The sequence below is a fragment of the Archocentrus centrarchus genome, chromosome 16, assembly GCF_007364275.1.
Source record: "Archocentrus centrarchus isolate MPI-CPG fArcCen1 chromosome 16, fArcCen1, whole genome shotgun sequence".
Taxonomy (NCBI): domain Eukaryota; kingdom Metazoa; phylum Chordata; class Actinopteri; order Cichliformes; family Cichlidae; genus Archocentrus; species Archocentrus centrarchus.
In genome coordinates, this window is record NC_044361.1 from 29,354,022 (window position 1) to 29,372,434 (window position 18,413).

The 18,413-nt window shown below is 40.4% G+C and overlaps 2 protein-coding genes across 8 annotated transcripts; one reads left to right on the forward strand and one right to left on the reverse strand.

Annotated features, from left to right (window-relative positions):
- The first annotated feature begins 294 nt into the window (after window positions 1-294).
- Window positions 295-4,321, forward strand: LOC115794474 (CAP-Gly domain-containing linker protein 2). 6 transcript variants are annotated; one of them, XR_004021177.1, is made up of 8 exons: window positions 295-463; window positions 686-855; window positions 946-1,030; window positions 1,212-1,394; window positions 1,464-1,554; window positions 1,678-1,816; window positions 2,416-2,655; window positions 4,109-4,321. XR_004021177.1 is itself a non-coding variant. In XM_030750004.1 (7 exons), the coding sequence occupies exons 4-7, from the start codon at window positions 1,482-1,484 to the stop codon at window positions 4,164-4,166; spliced, it is 510 nt and encodes a 169-aa protein (XP_030605864.1). In that variant the 5' UTR covers window positions 296-855; window positions 946-1,030; window positions 1,212-1,394; window positions 1,464-1,481; the 3' UTR covers window positions 4,167-4,321. The 6 variants fall into 6 exon arrangements, 2 of the variants coding, with proteins under 2 accessions (XP_030605864.1, XP_030605865.1); XR_004021175.1 differs by having other exon boundaries at window positions 296-638; window positions 755-855; XR_004021176.1 differs by having other exon boundaries at window positions 296-463; window positions 755-855.
- Window positions 4,322-8,748: 4,427 nt separating this feature from the next.
- On the reverse strand, window positions 8,749-18,090 carry zc3h12aa (zinc finger CCCH-type containing 12Aa). Of its 2 annotated transcripts, none has more exons than XM_030750344.1 (6): window positions 17,959-18,090; window positions 16,482-16,929; window positions 15,826-15,965; window positions 10,574-10,808; window positions 10,293-10,399; window positions 8,749-10,183 (listed from the first exon to the last, which is right to left on the reverse strand). In XM_030750344.1, the coding sequence occupies exons 2-6, from the start codon at window positions 16,853-16,855 to the stop codon at window positions 9,141-9,143; spliced, it is 1,899 nt and encodes a 632-aa protein (XP_030606204.1). In that variant the 5' UTR covers window positions 16,856-16,929; window positions 17,959-18,090; the 3' UTR covers window positions 8,749-9,140. The 2 variants fall into 2 exon arrangements, with proteins under 2 accessions (XP_030606204.1, XP_030606205.1); XM_030750345.1 differs by having other exon boundaries at window positions 17,983-18,027.
- Between the last annotated feature and the right edge of the window lie 323 nt (window positions 18,091-18,413).

The window sequence follows — 18,413 nt, forward strand, 5'->3', positions numbered from 1 at the left end:
AACTGGAACTTTACATTAAAATATTTCAGAATGCAAGCATTTTTGACATTATAATAATTATATACACAAATAAATAAAAAGTAACCAATTTTTGGTCCCATGATTTATGGAATTACTTCTCCAATTTGCCAGTTGACAGACAATACAGATGGATGATGAGGTAACAGTTGCGCTACATGTAGTGTTGATCAAGCTCAGTAGACCATATGAAGCAGCTTGGATACAACTAGACAGTGTAACTGCATGACTAAGAAGATTAGACTAGATTTACCTACCCAACAGTCGTCAGCAGTGCTGCTCACACAGAGCTGGTGCATAGCAACAGGTCAGTGTGCCTTGTGTGGCATATTAGCATTCACCACAGACTGGGACAGAGGCCCTTTTAGCAGAGATGGGAGCTGCCATTTCCCTATGACTTCACATGGGAGTTTTCTTCTTGCCTAAAGTTAAGCTTCTGGAAAAGGTCAGTGCCCCACTAAATCTCTGCATTTTCCAGCGATAAGCCATGATTTTTATTTTTATTTTGTGTGATTATCTGTGGATGAGGGCATAGCCTGGCAGCGTTGACCTACAGATGGTATAACCTACTTTTTTTCTTAGAAGCCTACAACTGATTATTTAGACTCATTAGACCACAGGTTTGTGAAACCAAATCCACTCTATTGTAAAGATCATATCATTTCAGCTGTACTACTTCAGGCCTTCATGAGCTGCAGGAGAAAAATAAATGAACATTTCTTCATTGTCTGATCAGAATAGCACAATGTGAGAGCACGGTGCTTTAACATGACAGTCCTATGGACTGTGTTTACATGGACATTTAAAGGGATACTCTGCACCTGCAGGTTCCTTTGGGTGAGTGTAACCTGTTAACGTCACATACTGATAAAGTTTTGTGTGTATTGTGATTATAAGGATTTTAAGTGATGTTCATTTGCATTGCAGATATGTCCATACAATGCTATCAAATTCTTACCAATGGAGAAAAGCATTACAGAGGTCAAAAGTCAACAGCTGAAACAAGCTGTGGGTAAGAAGCTCCTAAAATCAAAGACTTACAAACAAGATGTTTACTTAAAATTAATTTAACAGTTTTTTCCCCTTAAAGCCTGTCCTCATCCTTCTTTAAGCCTGCTTCAGCTCTTTTTTTCACCTATGAACAAATAAATATATAACAGGCCACAATTATCTCATTTGATGTTATTTGTCAGGTTCTGAATGTAACAGGATTGCAGCCATACCAGGCAGCCCTGACCGAACAGTTGCCCTCCAGAAAAGACTCACCAAAACTGAGAAGAGCTGCTGTCACTGAAGACCAGGTTGCTTGTGAGAGAGCATCATGGGAAAGGAGGTTTACAGAGCTGCAGAGAAAACAGGAAGAGCTACGTAATCAGGTGTGTGTGGGTGAAATTGTGTGTGGGTGGCTGAGGTTTGTTAATTATACCTTGTCTCCTTTTCCTTAGCTGGAGTCTCAAGTGTTGATGAAGGTGGGCAGTTACAATGACCAGGGAGAGTCGGGAGTGGACAATGGAGAAGAATTTCATGAGTGCTCAAGTAAATGACAGTAATAAAATTCTGGAAATGACACAACAGTGACAATGAGTTAATCCAGAAATTTTCATATTTGCATGCTTTTGAATTTAACCGTGATATCAGTTGCTACTGTTTCATGAGCAGGTGGCCTCCACCAACACAGAAGGTCTGGAATGTCATCAAGAAGTGACAGTTATCGATGCAGTTTGTCAGGCAGCCAGTTATCGTTGTCCTCAGCACGGAGCTCAAGACCTGCCTCCTCGTCCTCATCTTCAGCCTCCAGGTACTGCTGTTAAAGGAGCAGTTCAGCAGAGAGTTCAATAAAAAAATATAACAATATTCTCATGCTAGCACGCAAAAGCAAAATCTAGTTGTTTGGTTCAACTACAAAAACTGGAAATGTGAACATGGTGCTGCACAAGAATTTAAACATAACCTTGAATTGGATAATTGTTTTGCAGACTGGGAAAAAAAGTATTTAGACTTCTTACTTAAAAGTTATAATCCTACTTAAGAAACTTAGCAGTGCACATATGTTCAAAATATATTTCAAGTACCTAAAGTAAAAGTACTCATTATGTGGAATGACACTTCAGAATCATATACATGATATTATTGAATCATAATTATTGATTTGTTAATGTGTATACCTTCAATCATTTCAAGCATTTCCTATATCAAACAATTACTTTACAAATCTTACAAATTTAATTTAATTTCTTTTAAAAAAATCACATAGGATATAATACAATATAAAATATAAAAAAATAAAATAAATGTTTCTAAAGCTATCAATTTAAGCCCTGTAGAATTAAATAAGTAAATTAAAAAAAACCAACTCTGTTTCTTTTGGACTACTAAAATAATCTTCTCTTTCTCCAGTGTGAGATCATGGAGAACATCTCAAGGGCCACATCGAGTTTTTGTTCCCCATTCCCCCATGGACTTACAGCTGGGTCATCGGGTCAGGATCATGCTGCCATCTGGGAGGATCAGCACAGGAACGGTTCGTTTCCTGGGCCGCCTGCAGGGGGAGGTAGATCTCCACCTTGGAGTGGAGCTGCAAACTCCTGATTCAGGTCTGTGCGATGGGACTCATATGGGACACAGCTACTTTGAATGGTAACTGATCTCATTCTCCTACCATCAATACACAACCAACATGTAGATGGTTTATGTGTGTGTGTGTGTGTGTGTGTGTGTGTGTGTGTGTGTGTGTGTGTGTGTGTGTGTGTGTTTAGGTTTTGCAGCCTGAAATTTAGTGATGTATTGTGATTTGGACTATGGCACTAAGTAATAAGTAGTGAAATAATTTCACTAGTGTCTCTAAAGCTTTTTAATGTCTTTTGAAGCTTATTTGCCCTAAGTCACTTTTTTTTTTTTAATACATATTAATATATTAACTTTGATGGATTCAATATACTATACAATTATCACAACACAAGTGTCATGTGCCAACACAGGCGTAAATGACACATCTCACGATGTACACTCACTTGCCTCTTTATTAGGCACACCTGTTTAACTGCTATTAACGCAAATATCTAATTGGCCAATCACATGGCAGCTTCTCCATGCATTTAGGCACAAACTGAGCATCAGATTGGGGAAGAAAGGTATTTTAAGTGACTTTGAACGTGGCAGATGGCCTCATCTGAGTATTTCAGAAACTGCTGAGCAACTGGGATTTTCTCACATAACAATCTTTAGGGTATACAGACAATGGTCTGAATGCAGAGGAGCATCTCTGAATACACAGCACGTTGAACCTTTAAGCAGATTTGCTACAGCATCTCAAGACTAATGAGCATCATTAAAGTGCCACACCCGACCCTAAAATGAGTAGTGTTGCCTCCCATGTCACTGAGCACAGGGTACCCATCTTCAGCTGTCTGTTTCCAGCAAGATAATGCATCATGTCACAAAGCTCAAATGATCTCAGACTGGTTTCTTGAACATGACAATAAGTTCACTGTACTCAAATGGCCTCCACAGTCACCAGATCTCAATCCAATAGAGCACCTTTGGGATGTGGTGGGACAGGAGATTGGCATCATGGATGCTGACAAATCTGCAGCTATTGTTTAACATTTTCATGTCAATATGCTAACATTCCTCTGAGACCAAAATCTCAGAGGAAACTATGCCATGGAAAATTAAGGCATTTCTGACACAAAAGGGGGTCCAACCCAGTACTACTGAGGTGTACCTACTGAAGTGGCCAGTGGGTGTAATTTGAGCCTTACTTCAGCAGTCATCTCTAGTCCTCTGCAAACTGTATCTGTGCTGCATGTGCAGATCTCAGGTCAACTTAACTGGCTTAAATTACATCATTAAAGGAGTGAGGTCTGACCTTGAAATGTGAACTCACTTTCCCACACTGACAAACTTGACTTACCACAGTTGGAAATGGATCTTAAATTTAGTATTTTCTTGTAAGGCTGTAAAAACAATAAACATATGAACTTCCCTAGATTAAAAATATTAAATTAGTAAATTTTTGTGTGTTTTCTTCTGTGATTTTCCTCACATGTCTAGTCTGTTTGAATTTTAACTTAATTTCTGCCTTTTGCAGCAAACCTGGATATGGGGCCTTTGTGCCATTCCACAAACTACTAATGGCATGGGAATAACAGAAATGCATACATCAGGCAGAGCTGGCCATCAACTCGAGGACCAGCTGAAGGCAGAACAGTAGTTCTTGTCATGGATCTGATACTTCAGTATAATGGTAAATTGCCTGTGAATATATACAAATTTCTTATTCATAATAAAAATAATCAGTCAAAAAACAAAGTGCAGAGTGCTGTGTGAAGCTTGGTGGATTAAAAAGTAACTGATGTTTGTTTGATGAACTAGTTTTAGTCTGCTGACAAAACAGGCAAAGATGCTTCTTTAACAGAGAAATGCTGATTATCAAGTGCAAATTCAAGTTTGGCTAACAGCCTTCAAGTATGATAAGTGGTGGTTCTGAAAACCAGTTAAGCACTGAGAACATAACACATCTCTGGTCTTACATTCAAATACTGCCCTCGAGGGATTTTCACTCAAAGCTGGTATCAGCATGACTGTCAAGATGCCGTCATATTACACATGACATTAAATTATAGTTAGATTATATCTTCCTCGCCTTAACTGACAAACTGACTCCTTGTTGTTTAGCAATTCCACCCCAATTACCCTGCAAAATCAAAACAAAAAAAATTTTTTGACAAGCTTACAGCTAACTTATCTTTAAACAGGGTTCTCTTGAATATGTGCTCTGTTTGCAGTAGCTTTCCTCTTGTCATTTACAATCAGGTAAAACATGGGTAAGATTGCACAACTTATTGTAAATATTTGCATTCATTCAACTATAACACTGCACTCTAGCTGGTAATGATTCCTTCATTAGACAAACATTATTGTTGTTTCCTCTGGATAGCTGGCATATTTCAGATTTTTGAATAATGAAACAGAAGGAGATCTTTGGCTCTTAAAATAAAGTTACATAACAAAAATGTAACATATTGGGTAATATCTGCAACTCGGCATACTTTAAAAGTAACGAGGACACATCTCGCAGATATAGTCATGGAGTGTCAGAAATGTTGGTGTAATCCAACAAGCTGGGTTACAGCTGGATGTTTTGGAACTTGTAGCAGCTCTGTGAGGCTAAATTTGAGCTAAATATTCACATCAGCATCCAAATGTGCACACAGTGATGGTGATAATTGTAGCAACTGCCATGATGGCAATGTCAGTTTCCATGGTGTGTTAGCATGATGATAGTTCACTGCAAAAAGACACTCTTTATTTGAAAATAACAAATTTAGTGCTCACATTGTCTTAAAGTAGGTGCACTTTGTTTGATTAATGAGTTCACAATTACTTTATGAGTATATAGAACTAGCTCAGCTAAGCTGAGAGCTATATTTCAGAAACCAATAAACCTGATAGACTTTCGAGTTAAATTGACTGTATGGTGACATGATCAACATACAGTCAGACTTTAAAGAGTTAGTTCTTCTCCCAACATTAGAAACAGCTCTTATTTTGTACCAGCAACAGCGCGCCATACAGCATACAAACCCTCTCTCAGTGAGATGAATTAGTCTGCAGGGCCTTGTGACTCATACTAGATCACATCATAGTTATCTACTGTGATTTAATTTTACATTTTGTAAAAAGCTAGTTTCCATTATCTCTGCTTCCTCTAATCTGCAAAAAAAGAGGCGACTCTAACAATGCATCCCTGGAATATTGCTAATACAGCTTTTCACATAAACTTATTTTAATGAGTTGACTTTAAACATTCTCAGGGTTTTAGTTTTTACTGTTCTCAAAATAGACTTTTTAGATTGATATAACTATAAATTCATTAAAAGAATGCAGCTTAAATTTAGTAAAATAGAAATGAGTTGTTGGTGATGAGTTGGTTTAACCTTTTCCTTTACAGATATTCAGATATTGGATACAAATTTCATTTTGACCTGACTGTAGTGTTAGAGCAAATATCAGGGTATCAAAGAGCTTACAATACTTAGTCTGAGGCCATGGGTGTCTGTAACAAATTTAACAGTAATCCAAATAATAGTTGTCAAGATTTTACTGGACCAAAGCAGTTGAGTGTCCAACAGACCAACACTTTCCTTAAAAAACACATTTTAAATTCCTCACTGGTCAGATTCAGCATCTTTTTTTGGGAAGATTTAGCTGTCACGTAACAGTCTGTCACTCGAGCATGCCAAACACACACACACACACACACACACACACACACACACACACACACACACACACACACACACACACACACACACACACACACACACACACACACAGCTGACCTTTCCATTAGTCACTGGAAAAAATCTGGTTCAGGCTTGCGACACAAACTGCAAAGATTCTTGTGAAACTGAGTGGGGGAGTTTAGCAGCAATTCTGGGCAATGTATGAGGCAAAGCTCCAGGACCAGGTTTTTGGTCTCTGATGAACTTCTGAGACTTAGTTACAAGTGAATTAATAAATCTGCAAAACTAATATGGGATTAACCTTACAAGTACCTTGAAATCCATCCATTTTCTTCTATTGTAGCCTATAACAGCTGTCATTGGGCGAGAAGCGGGATTCACCCTGGACAGGTCGCCCATCTGTTGCAGGGCTAACACAGAGAGGCAGACAACCATTCACACTCACATTCAAACCAACAGCCAATTTAGAATCACCAATTAACCTAACATGCATGTCTTTGGACTGTGGAAAGAAGCCAGAGAGAACCCACACAGGCACGGGGAGAACATGAAAACGCCACACAGAGCAGCCCAGCTGGCCAGTGGATTTCAATCACTGGCTGCCTGGCCAGACAATAGTGCTAACACCTGCCCCACCATGCTGTAATAAATGGCACCCATATCATTACGATAGTCTTTAATAGCTACTGACACAGTATTTCCTAAACATGCTTAGAATGAACATTTACAGTAAGTGCTGTAGTACAAGAATAGAGCAGACAAATCTGCAGATCTGCGAGAACAAAATTCCATAGTTATCATTTCCAATCATGCATTATAGTCTCTCCTACACACATCAGTCATCACAAGAACAGTTTTCCAGAGAATAATTCATGAAACTGGTTCTCATTTACAGAACAAATGATGGACCACCTCAGTTTCAATTTCCTAGCAAGATCAGCATTTACAGAGTAGGACACAAACACACAATGTTTTACTTATCTTTGTGGACTGCATGACTTTTGTGTTTGCTTATGAGGCTCACAGAGCAAGGGCACCAAAGGTAGTTCAGAAATGGGGAGCTAAAAGCAACAAAGTCTCTCTTTGGAGAGGTTGGTACCATAAATCAAACTATTGACTTTACATTGCAGAGAAACATGCCCTCTGCAGTGTAACCTACCACTGGTTTTCCATGTCAGTGTTGATGATTTAAGGTGATCTCATCAGGACAGGAACAAAATGGTGATAAATGGGAAAGCTTAAAAAGTACTGACATGGCACAGGAGATGTCCTTGAAAGGTGTGTACTATAATATTGAGCTTATGGTTTGAGTTGGTAAATGAAAGCGAATCAAAATTACTGGCCAATAAGACAAAGATGTAAAAATGCAGCAGAGCATCATCAGTTGCCTTTTTTAATGGGAAAAAATGGTCAGAAAAAGATTCAGATAACAGATTTAACAATGAATTTCAGACAGAGATATAAAGTAGAGGATCCAATGCCTCCTTTTCTCCTAGTTCTAGCACCCTTCATATCGAGGTGATATCACAGACTGCCTTCTTTCTAATAGCGAGCAGTGGGTTACTCCTCATGTTGTAAAAAGAAGTCTTATTGTGTATTAAGTCTATAAGAAAAGAACCTTATACCTCACTTGATTTGTGACCTTAATAATTACTTAGGTCTCCTTTCAGTGACCAGTTTCAGGTAATTTAGGACCAAATTTAGGACATAATTTTCTGAATGTTGTTCCTATTTTAGTTATTTTGATGTTAGACTGACTGAGGTATTTTCTATGTGGGCGTACACATGGGAATGTGGAGGTGTCACACATGTACCTGACATCAGATGGACAGTATGCAGGAGTTTTATCTATATCATATCTGGATTTATGAGGTCACTTTAAGAGTAAAATAGAGGAGCAGGACGCACATCTGCCCTTCCATGGTATAGTGGTTAACACATTCATTTTATGTGTGAAAGCTCCTCGGCTTGAGACTGGGAGGAGACACAAAGCCAAACTCAGTGGGTAACAAGCTAATGCACTGCTAGCACTGGTTGCATCAGGAAGGACAAACATTCAAATCCAGCTACTCTTTGATAAGGGAGCAGCTGAATGTACCTTTTAGACAAACAAGCGGGATATGTTTTATGTGTAACAAGTTACCAGTGAATGAACATGTGGTGTCCTCTGTTTCTCTGTTGCATCCACCCTTCACTTGTCATGTTTGGTTTAAAAAAAAAATCAACAGCCAAAAATGAGACTTTCCAAGCCAGTGGGTTATGTCATGGCAGCTGTGTGCACAGTTTATATATTTTTTTCAGATCTCACCTACACAATTAGCCTTTCCTTTTTTTTTTTTTTTTTGTTGTATTTTGAATACTTTGTTTTAAATATTCTTTGGAAACCTGGGTACTTTGACTACAAGCAAAGAAAGTGGTCACAGTAATTTTTATTTAATATACTGCAGCAAATATACTGCACGATAATACGCAAGAGTAGGCTGTTCTGGAGAACTGACATTAAAAGTAACAAGTAGTACAGCAATACGTTATTTCATGAGAACTTAAAACAGATCACATTGGATGCAATATGCATGAACAGTCAAAACTCTAGGAACTCAATTGTAACCATTTTCCATCTAGAGGCACTTTTTATCCAAAACATGGATGACAAAGACATATTACCCCAGTGCTATAAAAACACATACAACTTACAACAGATTAACTAGATCATTCATAAATAAAAAAAATTACAGGATAATGGCAAATTGCACAGAATTAGTAATAATTTTCAAACCATTCACCTATAGGCACTATGCAAGCTTCTGAAGAGATTCTCTCTACTGTTAAAGGATGATATTTAGATAAATGCAAGTATTTATGAGAGAAGAATAATCAGAAAAATTCTCTTTGAGCCTTCAGGTTCAGTATCTCTACAGCTAGTTTCTCAGCATTCATCAGATGTGGAAACATTTCCATGACAGTATCCACCAGGTGAGGGTTGAAGATGGCTTGCAGCTTCTTGCGGAGTTCTAACCTTTGTGGGTCAAATGCAGCGGAAGATGGTTGTTGACCCCATGAGTGGTACTGATGACCATTGCTAGAGCCGCACGAACCGTGGCAGTGTGAAGGATGAATTGAAGAAGGAAGACTATTTGATGTCCTGGCTTGTGGCAGCCCCTGAAAGGGATCTGACCAGTAATTTTGCTGAAGATGGGTGCCTCTACTATATTGGAAATGGCTGGGGAGGCTGCATTGGTGGGATGCAGTGGGTTGAAGGACATGTGGGTGATAGGTGTTGAATTTGGGTTGTGCCTGAGAGTCCATATTCCCATGAAGTTGCTGGTGAGCTGTTGAGGACACTGAATGGGAACAGCACTTGCAGGGCTGGTTGGCATTATTTTTCTCTAAGGGCACTGGTGAATTTTGGGGTCCAGGAAGAGCACTCTGATGCTGCGGCCTGAGCCTGTTTGAGTTGCTGACAGAATGCGCAATGTCAGAGTACTGGCTGTCAAAAGAGCCAAGGCCAGAATCTAGGTAGTCATGAGACATGTTGGCATAGTAATGACTTGGCATTAAGTGGAGCCCAGGCCACTCTTTCTGATGCTGGGTTCCTGTTACAGAACATGCTGTGTGATTTGGACTGTTTCTAGGATCCTCCCAGTACAGCAGCTTATTTTCACTAACCTGATGAGGGGGTGAAGAACTCTGCTGGTCTCTTTTGAGCTCTGTGTCAGAGTCTCGAGGATGAGAATAGGCATTTTGAGCAGGTGCAGGATCAGACTGAAGCTGTCTGGGTGATAATCTGGCATTTCTGTCTTCTTTTGCAGTAGAAATCTGGGCTTTCTCTCGCAATTCATCAGCCAAGGATAGATAGGACTGATTTATTCGCTCAGGGTGGTAGAACTTACACTTTATGCCATAAGTGCACTTTTTGTCTGATGGAAAAAAAATAGAAACACAAGTAAAAACATTTTTGTTGAATGCAATCTAATTGGGACAACACCTTCTCTGCTGCAGCAGAGAGTTACGCTAATCATATCCTACCATATGGACAGAGTTGTCTCTTTTGCTCCGTAGGACGAGGCTTTTTCCGAAGGAAATTGTCAAGGCTGGGGCCATGGCGACCCAAAGGGTCGTCTGGGGGCATGAACCTGTACAAAAACACAAACACTGTAGAGTTCTTCATTGACTTGTGACAACTCTGCTGTGCACTGCATAATTATGTTTTCCTCTAGCTGGAATATTCTCCCTGGAACCACATGAAACAGCATTATTGGAAGGAAAATAAAGCACCTCACAGGCTCATGCTGGAAAAACAGGCTTACTTGTCATTCACAAAGGAGTACATGAGGAGCCTCTCTTCAATGCATTTCTTCCACTCAGGTCTTTCTCCTTGGAGGTCACGATAGGTGTCATTGGATACGATTACTCCATCTGACTCATATGCCAACTTGACAATAAAGCGGTCATCATAGCAAACCACTCGCTTGCCCCCGACGCGGCGTGATGGAGTAAAGACAACTATTTTCCTTTTCTCAAGGTCCAACAGAATGTGTTGATCTGAAAGTGCAACCAAAACTCAGTCAGATAAATACAGAATTTACATTTTACACTGTATTAAATGCTTTGACGATGTATTCAACTGTGTTATTTCCTATTAATAAGATACAGTACTGTGCAAAACCCTTCAGTCACCCCTTATATTTTGCTAAGAAAATGGGAAATAGGTGCAGGGATTTATTGAAAGATGTAAAACATAAATGGAAATACAGCATATAAGGCAAAACAAAGTTTGTACAATTCTAACCAGCTTGAAAGTTAATATTTGGTATGACCACCTTTATTCTTCAACACAGCCTGAACAATCTTGGGCAAGCTTTCATGTCATAGTAGTAGTAGTAGTAGTAGTAGTAGTAGTAGTAGCAGTAGTAGCAGAAGTAGTCTTCAGAAATAGTTCTCCAGGCTTCTTAAAAGAAGCTCTTGTTCCAAAGCTCTTCTTTGGATGCTTGCTGCCTTTTGTTCCATTCTCTGTCAAGATGATCCCACACTTCTTCTGGGCCCAGGGAAGTCGTTGTATTTATCTATTTATTATTCAGGTATGCTTTTACTGCACTGGCAGTGTGTTTGGGATCATTATCATGCTGAAAAATGAAGCTGTTGCCAATCAGGCACTTTCCAGATGGTACTGCATGGCGGATCAAACTCTGATGGTACTTTTCTGCCTACATAATTCCAGCAATTTTGGCAAGATCCTCAACACTAGTGCCAGAAATGCCATTGTGTTTTACAGATTGCTGTAGACACTCAGTGTTGTACCTCTCTCCTGACCTCCCCTGTACCTACTGACAATTAGGACCAAAAATTCAAATTTGGATTCATCACTCCATAAGACCTGTTGCCATTGATTTTCAGTCCAGTTCTTGTGTAATTTGGCACACTTTGGCCTTTTCTCCCTGTTTTCCCTCCTTAACAATGGCTTCTTGACAGCCACCCTTCCACTGAGAACGTTTTTGATCAGGCTTCAGTGAACAGGAAAATGGATCAACTAAAAGGCCAGATGGATCTGTCAGGTCCTGTCTCAGGTCTTTGCTGGATTTTTTCCTATTTCTTAAAGACATGACTTTCAGATACTGTTTATGTGCTATAGATTGTTTTTTTTTAGCCCTGCTACTCCTCCTTTGGTCCAGGTTCCTCAAATTTAAGATATACCAGGTTTTTGGCTAGTATCACTTTCTGAGTCACCTTGTTGATGCAAAAATACTATTTTATACCTCTCAAACCTTTTTTGTCATACATTCAACAACAAAAAAAGGGGACAAATGATGTGTTTTTGCACCAGGCTGCTAGTAAAAGTGCCTAAAGATACATTTTAAAATTGGTTCATTGCTAAGTTGCTTATTATGTGTAGACACAACACTAGTTATACCTTGAGTTAGGTCCCTTTTTTATGCTCGACTGATTTGTGTCAGTGTTACGTAGCTTAACAAACAAAAACAAATTCCTCTGAAAATGTCAGGTACAAGGACTGGACTGAAAATGAGTGAGAAAGCAGTCAAAATCTAAAGAAAAAACTTTGAAAGACCTTCAGAAAGCCTGGATGTATGTTACATGTGCGTATGCATGAGTGTGTGACTGGTGCATGCGAATGTGCGTGCGTGTGTATGTGCGTGTGTGTACATGAGGGAACGACTGGTACGTGTGTGTGTGTATGTGCGTGTGAGTGTGAGTGTGTATGCGTGAGTGTGTGACTGGTGCATGCGAATGTGCGTGCGTGTGTATGTGCGTGTGTGTACATGAGGGAATGACTGGTACGTGTGTGTGTGTGTGTACGTGCGTGCTTGTGAGAGTGTGTGTGTGTGGACAGCTGGGCCTGGGTTGGTGGCTTGCCAAGCCTTGGCACCTGTGGGACACGGAGGGTGGGAGTTACCCCTCCCTACCGCTCCACGCTGCTCCCCACTGGTTGTCACTGCCGCCCCTGGGGTGTGGGTGCCCGTGGGTCCCGGGATGTGTGGCCGGATGTCTCGGCATGGTTTTTGGCCTGCTCCCTTGGCGGCCGTGACCTGGGGGTGGCTTGGGCCTCTTTGGCGCGTGGGGGGGCTCTGCCGGGTGTCGGGCTGCTCTCGGGCGCTTGGGGCCTCGGGGGCCGCATGCCTGGCTCGTGCTGGGGGTGCCGGCCTGCCGGGGGGGGGGTGGGCTGCCCGTCGTCTCTGGCTCTCTGGACTCTAGCCCCTGGATTGTGGGGTTTCCGTCTGTAGCCTCCCTCCTTCCTCTTCTGGGGAGTGTACGCGGTTGCCATCGGGATGTGTGGCCCCAAGTCTTCTGAGCTCCTGTGCTGTGGATGGCCTGGGTCCCCTGGGTCCTTCCCTATCTGCCTCTGGATCGCGGGGGGCATGGTTGCAGTTTCTCGCCCTCATTATCGAATACATTGCATGACAAAGGCGCATACACACACATTACTACAAACAATAAACTTGTGTGTGTGTGTGTGTGTGTGTGTGTGTGTATATGTAGGTGCATATGGGTGTGTGTATGGATGTGTGTGTGTGTGTGTGTGTGTGTGAGTATATCAACCCCTTTTATTTTTTTATTTTTTTATTTTTTTTCTATCTCCTTTCTTCCCCCCCCCCCCCCCCCCCCCCCCCCTTTTCTCCCCCCCACCTCTTGTTCTTGCCCCTTCCTTGTTGCCTGTCAGACTTGGCATGAATAACTAAATAAAAAGATAAATAAATAAAAATAAAATTGCAAACATTAACAAGAAGAGCCTATAGGAAACATATAGAGCTGTTCTTGTCAAAGCAAATATGTTTGGTACATCAGTGCATTCGGATCATCATTCCGATTGTGAAAGATGCCAGACATGACAGGCTAAAAAAAAAAAAAAAAAAAAAAAAAAAAGAAAGCCTGGAGAGTTATTTAAGAATTATAAGAAAGTCTGGCTCCTTGGAAGCAAAATATAAAGAAATGAGGGGTGGCTCAAGATTTTTGCCCAGTGCTGTATCTCATGCCACTTGCAAGCTCAGTGGATAAATACATCTCTCTCTCTCTCTCTCTCTCTCTCTCTCTCTCTCTCACACACACACACACACACACACACACACACACACACACACACACACACACACACACACACACACACACACACACACACACAGAGTTAGTGCTGATAAGGCAAGTTGAAGGAAAATGAAACAAAAAAAAGCATTTTTCTAACTACATACTTCTGTCTTGACGTGCTACCAGCAGATATCTGCAACTTAAAGGACACAGTAGGTGTGGGAAAAAAAAAAAACAAACAACAAAAAACCCCCCCCATCTGTACTTCCTGATGGGACTTTCCCACAAGTGCCTGCATGCTGATTTTTACTTCCTTGTTCACAGATTGAAAATAGAACCTTTGGATTGCTCCACCCAGGCGGCACGGTTATTAAATCATGAGAGCAACAAGGGGGTTTATGCTCCAGGATGTACTACCCTTTGTTATTTACTTGTTATGTTGCAGGTGGGCTCTCTACACAAAAAAATACTCTGTCATTACATTAATCTGGACTATATAAATAAATGCAAGGAGTTGTGATAAATGTAGAGCTATATTATACACGACTGTCTGTGATTAAAATATTGTGTCATATCATATCATATGATGGCCAACTAAGTAAGCCTCTGTTTCACAGTTTTAACTTGCGTCATGCATTTTGGATTAAGTGTAGTAGTTTTGCCACTGAAACATTACCTCATGAATCCTGTGGGAATTATTCATGAATACAGGATTATGCAGTGCATTTTCTAGGTTTTCAGTTCCTGGTAAAAATCACCTCTAAAACTCACTGTATAATTCAGTATGCATTTCTGTGCAAACAAAGAAAAAAAGGGGTGAGCATGGGAACTACTCAAAAAAACAAAAAACAACCCCCCCCCAACAAAATACATCTTAGCATGAGGTTGTATGGGAAAAACCCATCCTAGAATTAATGTTAAGCTCACTGCTACAATAGTAGTCTGGGTTAGTTCAGGGCAGTTAAAACATTTCAGTAATTTCATTTCAGTTCCTCATCAGAAAGCATTTGCCCCCCCTTCTTAAGCAAAATAATTAGGCTGCACCTTTATTTATTTATGCCCATTTTAGCTAAATGTCTACATGGTTGTCTCATAAATTAGTCTGTAGCTCAAAAACAAATCCACGGGCAAAAGTTGTAACTATATTTATTGTGCTTAGAGAGGAATGTCAGTATTTTCTCAGTATAAAGAAAATGAAACTATTAGAAGTTACCAAAATTGGCACTTTGACAGAAGAGATCAACTTGCCTTGTAACTGTTAAGAAAAACCGAAGTCTGTGGAAATAAAGGTAATGCCCAACATCCCGTCCAGACAGGGATACTAGCCTTTGGTAAATCAAAACACTTCAACCTAACAGACCCAAGCTAGACATATTGTCATATAAGCCAAGAAAACTGGCCTCTTAGACATAGCCAGTCTTCTGTGGCACATTGCATGTGCCACATACAGAGTCCGCAGGGGAATTCTTCCTTTCTTTTGTTTTATTTGACAGCTCAGAAGGTGTGGTTCTCATTCACCTGGCCTCACTGGTCTTGCTTGCCACCAGAAAGCTAAAATGTAGAATTTCCTTCATTGATAGCCTACACTACACATGCTATTACACAGGCAAAACCAGTTTTTTATTGGCTGGGAGTCAATGAGAACAAAAGTATACAAGCACATCTGAATATTATACATTTGATATACACAGGAGCTCAATCGTTGCTCCGCATTGCTGGTGTTTGTGCTTGTTGGGTGTTACATAAGCGCAGAGACGTTTGCTTGTTCTCCAACCGTTAGACAGTCTCAAGGATCTAACTCAATTTTTATGGGCAAGCTAATGTCAAGCATTAAGATAATATCAATATCATTTTTGTCTGAACCAGACCTTATTTGTCAATCACACCTTCTGTGAAAATTGCTTTCTCTGTCACCAGCATTAACCTCGTTTAACCTCGCCTCACAGGGACGTTTGGCTGAAATCTCTCCTGTCTGCTTGATGGAAAACACCTGTCTGCTTTGCTTTATATCTGCCATCCTCACCTGTCAAAGGAGCATCAGCTTTGGGCTGCTCTTTGCGCCAGCTGGGAACAAACACAGTAATGCTAGTATGACCTCTGTCTAGGAAGAAGTTTACAGCCAGCTGTATGCCTCGGCATGAGAACACTTCCTTGTTGCCATGACTGTAAAAAAAAAAAAGAAAAAAAGAAAAAAGAAGAAGCGGTGAGAGAACATGGAGAGAGCATGGGTTCAATTAATTTGACTAAAAATAATTTAAAAAGGAGATTCTTTATACGAAGTCAAAAGAAGGCGTGAAAAATTGTGCTGATCCGTGTCAACATCACACGCCTTAAATGCTCCTCTGAAGGGACCTTCCCTCTGGCTATTACTTAGTCTAAACATCACGTATTCCACCTAATTTCTCGTAAAGGGTGGAGATTCTGAGTAGAGGATCTGGAATTTGCATATTGTATCAGTGGCCCTGCACAGGCATGCACAGGCGTGAACGCCCTTTAAAAAAGTCAAGTAGCACGGCATTGGAGGAAAATACACGTTTGAGGGCCAGGATTGAATAAGATTTGAAACAAGGCTGTCCTTATACAGACAATGTTTGAAGTAGTGCAACATAGCAGCTATGGCAATGATAAACTATATTATAATTTGATAAACTATGGGTCAAGAAGTATCATCTGGATTACCTCATGGCAACATTGCTGCCGTCAATAACGATAGGCCTCAGTTCTTCATCTGGATTTCTTTGGTCGCACAGTTGTGGTGTGATTCTGCAGGGCCCAAGAGCCCAACTGGGAGGCATCAGAGGGTCTTTTTGGCTCGTGTTCCTGTCATCACTGTCAGAGCTGGAAATGCAAGGTGCAGTGCTGGTTCTGCTCCTAACCAGCTCTCCTAGTACTGCATTGGTGTCCGTGCTTAAGCCCAGCTTCCTCAAAGCAGCTTTCACCTCTGCTACATTGTAACCCAGTTTCCTGAAGAAGTCCGCTCTGAGCTGGAGCTCCTCACTGTCTGCTTCCAGAGAGTCTGAAACCGAGCTCAGGCTGGGATGAGCCTCTTCCATCCTGAAGCATCTGAGCCTCTTTTTATTCCAGCAGCACAGGTGAATTACATCAACCTCAGGGTGATATTCATCAACTGGGTGAATAAATGATATTCCATTAGGCATCCGTTCACATTAAACCCTTAACATTCTGTTTTGTCTTTTTGATTCTACTCAAGTAGCATTAAGTTTGTTAAAATAGTCAAATTCCCAGTTTTGTAAAGGAGTTATAGCCTGTCTAATCTGAAATAAATTGTTCAACTCTCCACTGAAGCTGCTTAAATTTTACCATGAGTAAAATAAAGCATGTTTTAATGGCTGCAATATCTCATTAGGTAGATAACCTCAATATTCTGTGATTGGAGTTTATGGAAACTCTGGTATCCCAACAAGATTTTTAGCCCTGAACTGAAAATCCTGATACTGTAAAACCAATTCCAACAACTTCTTGTTCTGAGAAAAAATAATTTTTTGAAGAGTACACAGAGCTATGATGATTAATGGATTTAATAAAAATAGACAAGTTAAATTAAATTAATCTCGTCAGTTCATAATGGATAATGCCAACATTTTGACACTTCCTGGGGCTTTAATTGAAAATGTGTTTTCCTCCTCTCTTCTCACAGTCTTTTGAACTATGGGATGAAAAATAAAAGAAAACAAACAAACAAAAAACATTTCTAATGCCAGCTGTTTTAACAACCAGTGATTAAATGACAAAGACAGCCTCCAGATTAAGCATTTTGATAAGTAACATTACGCCTTCTTGATAGAACTGACGCGTTAATGTAGCTGTTACAGGCTGTGAGAGGCCTGTTGTTGTAACAGACTGCAAAGTTAGATCGCCTACTCATTTTTTTTTTTTTTTTGCGCAAGTCAGCAAAAGAAAAGAAAAGAAAAGAAAAGAAAAGAAAAGAAAAGAAAAATGCTGCCCTGCACAGTGTAGGCCTACCACAGCATATCTTATCTACAAATAAACAAGCAGGCCTATAAAGTGTACTTCCACCTGTACTGTACACGCTAACTCTACCTGACACAGGTAAGACCTCAGTTAGCCGCGCTACTAACGGGACATTTCCTCTGCTAACCGGCAGATAGATCGCATTACAATCCACAAATCTCACCTCAGAGGCGAGCTGTCATCTTACCGGCTCTCTCTCCTTCTGTTCCATTCAATAGCAAAGGCCACTTAGAGCTCGAGTTAATGTTTGGAAGTACTGTAAGTTTTGACGCTGTTCCTACTGCATACAGTAGCACCGCCCTCTTGGAAATAATTTCCTCCCTTCTTCCTCCAGGCGGAACTGGGAGGCATGTACAGCCATGAAAAATTTGCATATAAGAAAGATAAGCTAAGGTGAGCCTTTGTCTGCTGGCTGTCCGTCACTCACTGTAGTTTTCCAGATTTCTTTTCCTCAATTACCCCCAGCAAGAACAGAAATAGTATGCAATACCACAAAGAGTATCGAATAGCCCCCCTTTCATGTTGCTGCTTTCCCTTTAGGCAACGCGCAAGAATTACAATAGCAACAAACTGTTACTGTATAGCGTCTAAAATTAGGGCTTCTTAAAAGCGCAAATA

Excerpts from the sequence above, each read along its gene's own strand:
- zc3h12aa (XM_030750344.1), bottom strand. The coding sequence starts at position 16,855 with ATGGAAGAGGCTCATCCCAGCCTGAGCTCGGTTTCAGACTCTCTGGAA. Across the intron at positions 10,809-15,825 it reads AGCTGATGCTCCTTTGACAG|ATCAACACATTCTGTTGGAC; the intron begins GTGAGGATGGCA and ends TTGCACTTTCAG. Across the intron at positions 10,184-10,292 it reads GAGACAACTCTGTCCATATG|ACAAAAAGTGCACTTATGGC; the intron begins GTAGGATATGAT and ends TTTTTCCATCAG.
- LOC115794474 (XM_030750004.1), top strand. The coding sequence starts at position 1,482 with ATGAAGGTGGGCAGTTACAATGACCAGGGAGAGTCGGGAGTGGACAAT. Across the intron at positions 1,555-1,677 it reads AGAATTTCATGAGTGCTCAA|GTGGCCTCCACCAACACAGA; the intron begins GTAAATGACAGT and ends TTTCATGAGCAG. Across the intron at positions 2,656-4,108 it reads GGACACAGCTACTTTGAATG|CAAACCTGGATATGGGGCCT; the intron begins GTAACTGATCTC and ends TGCCTTTTGCAG.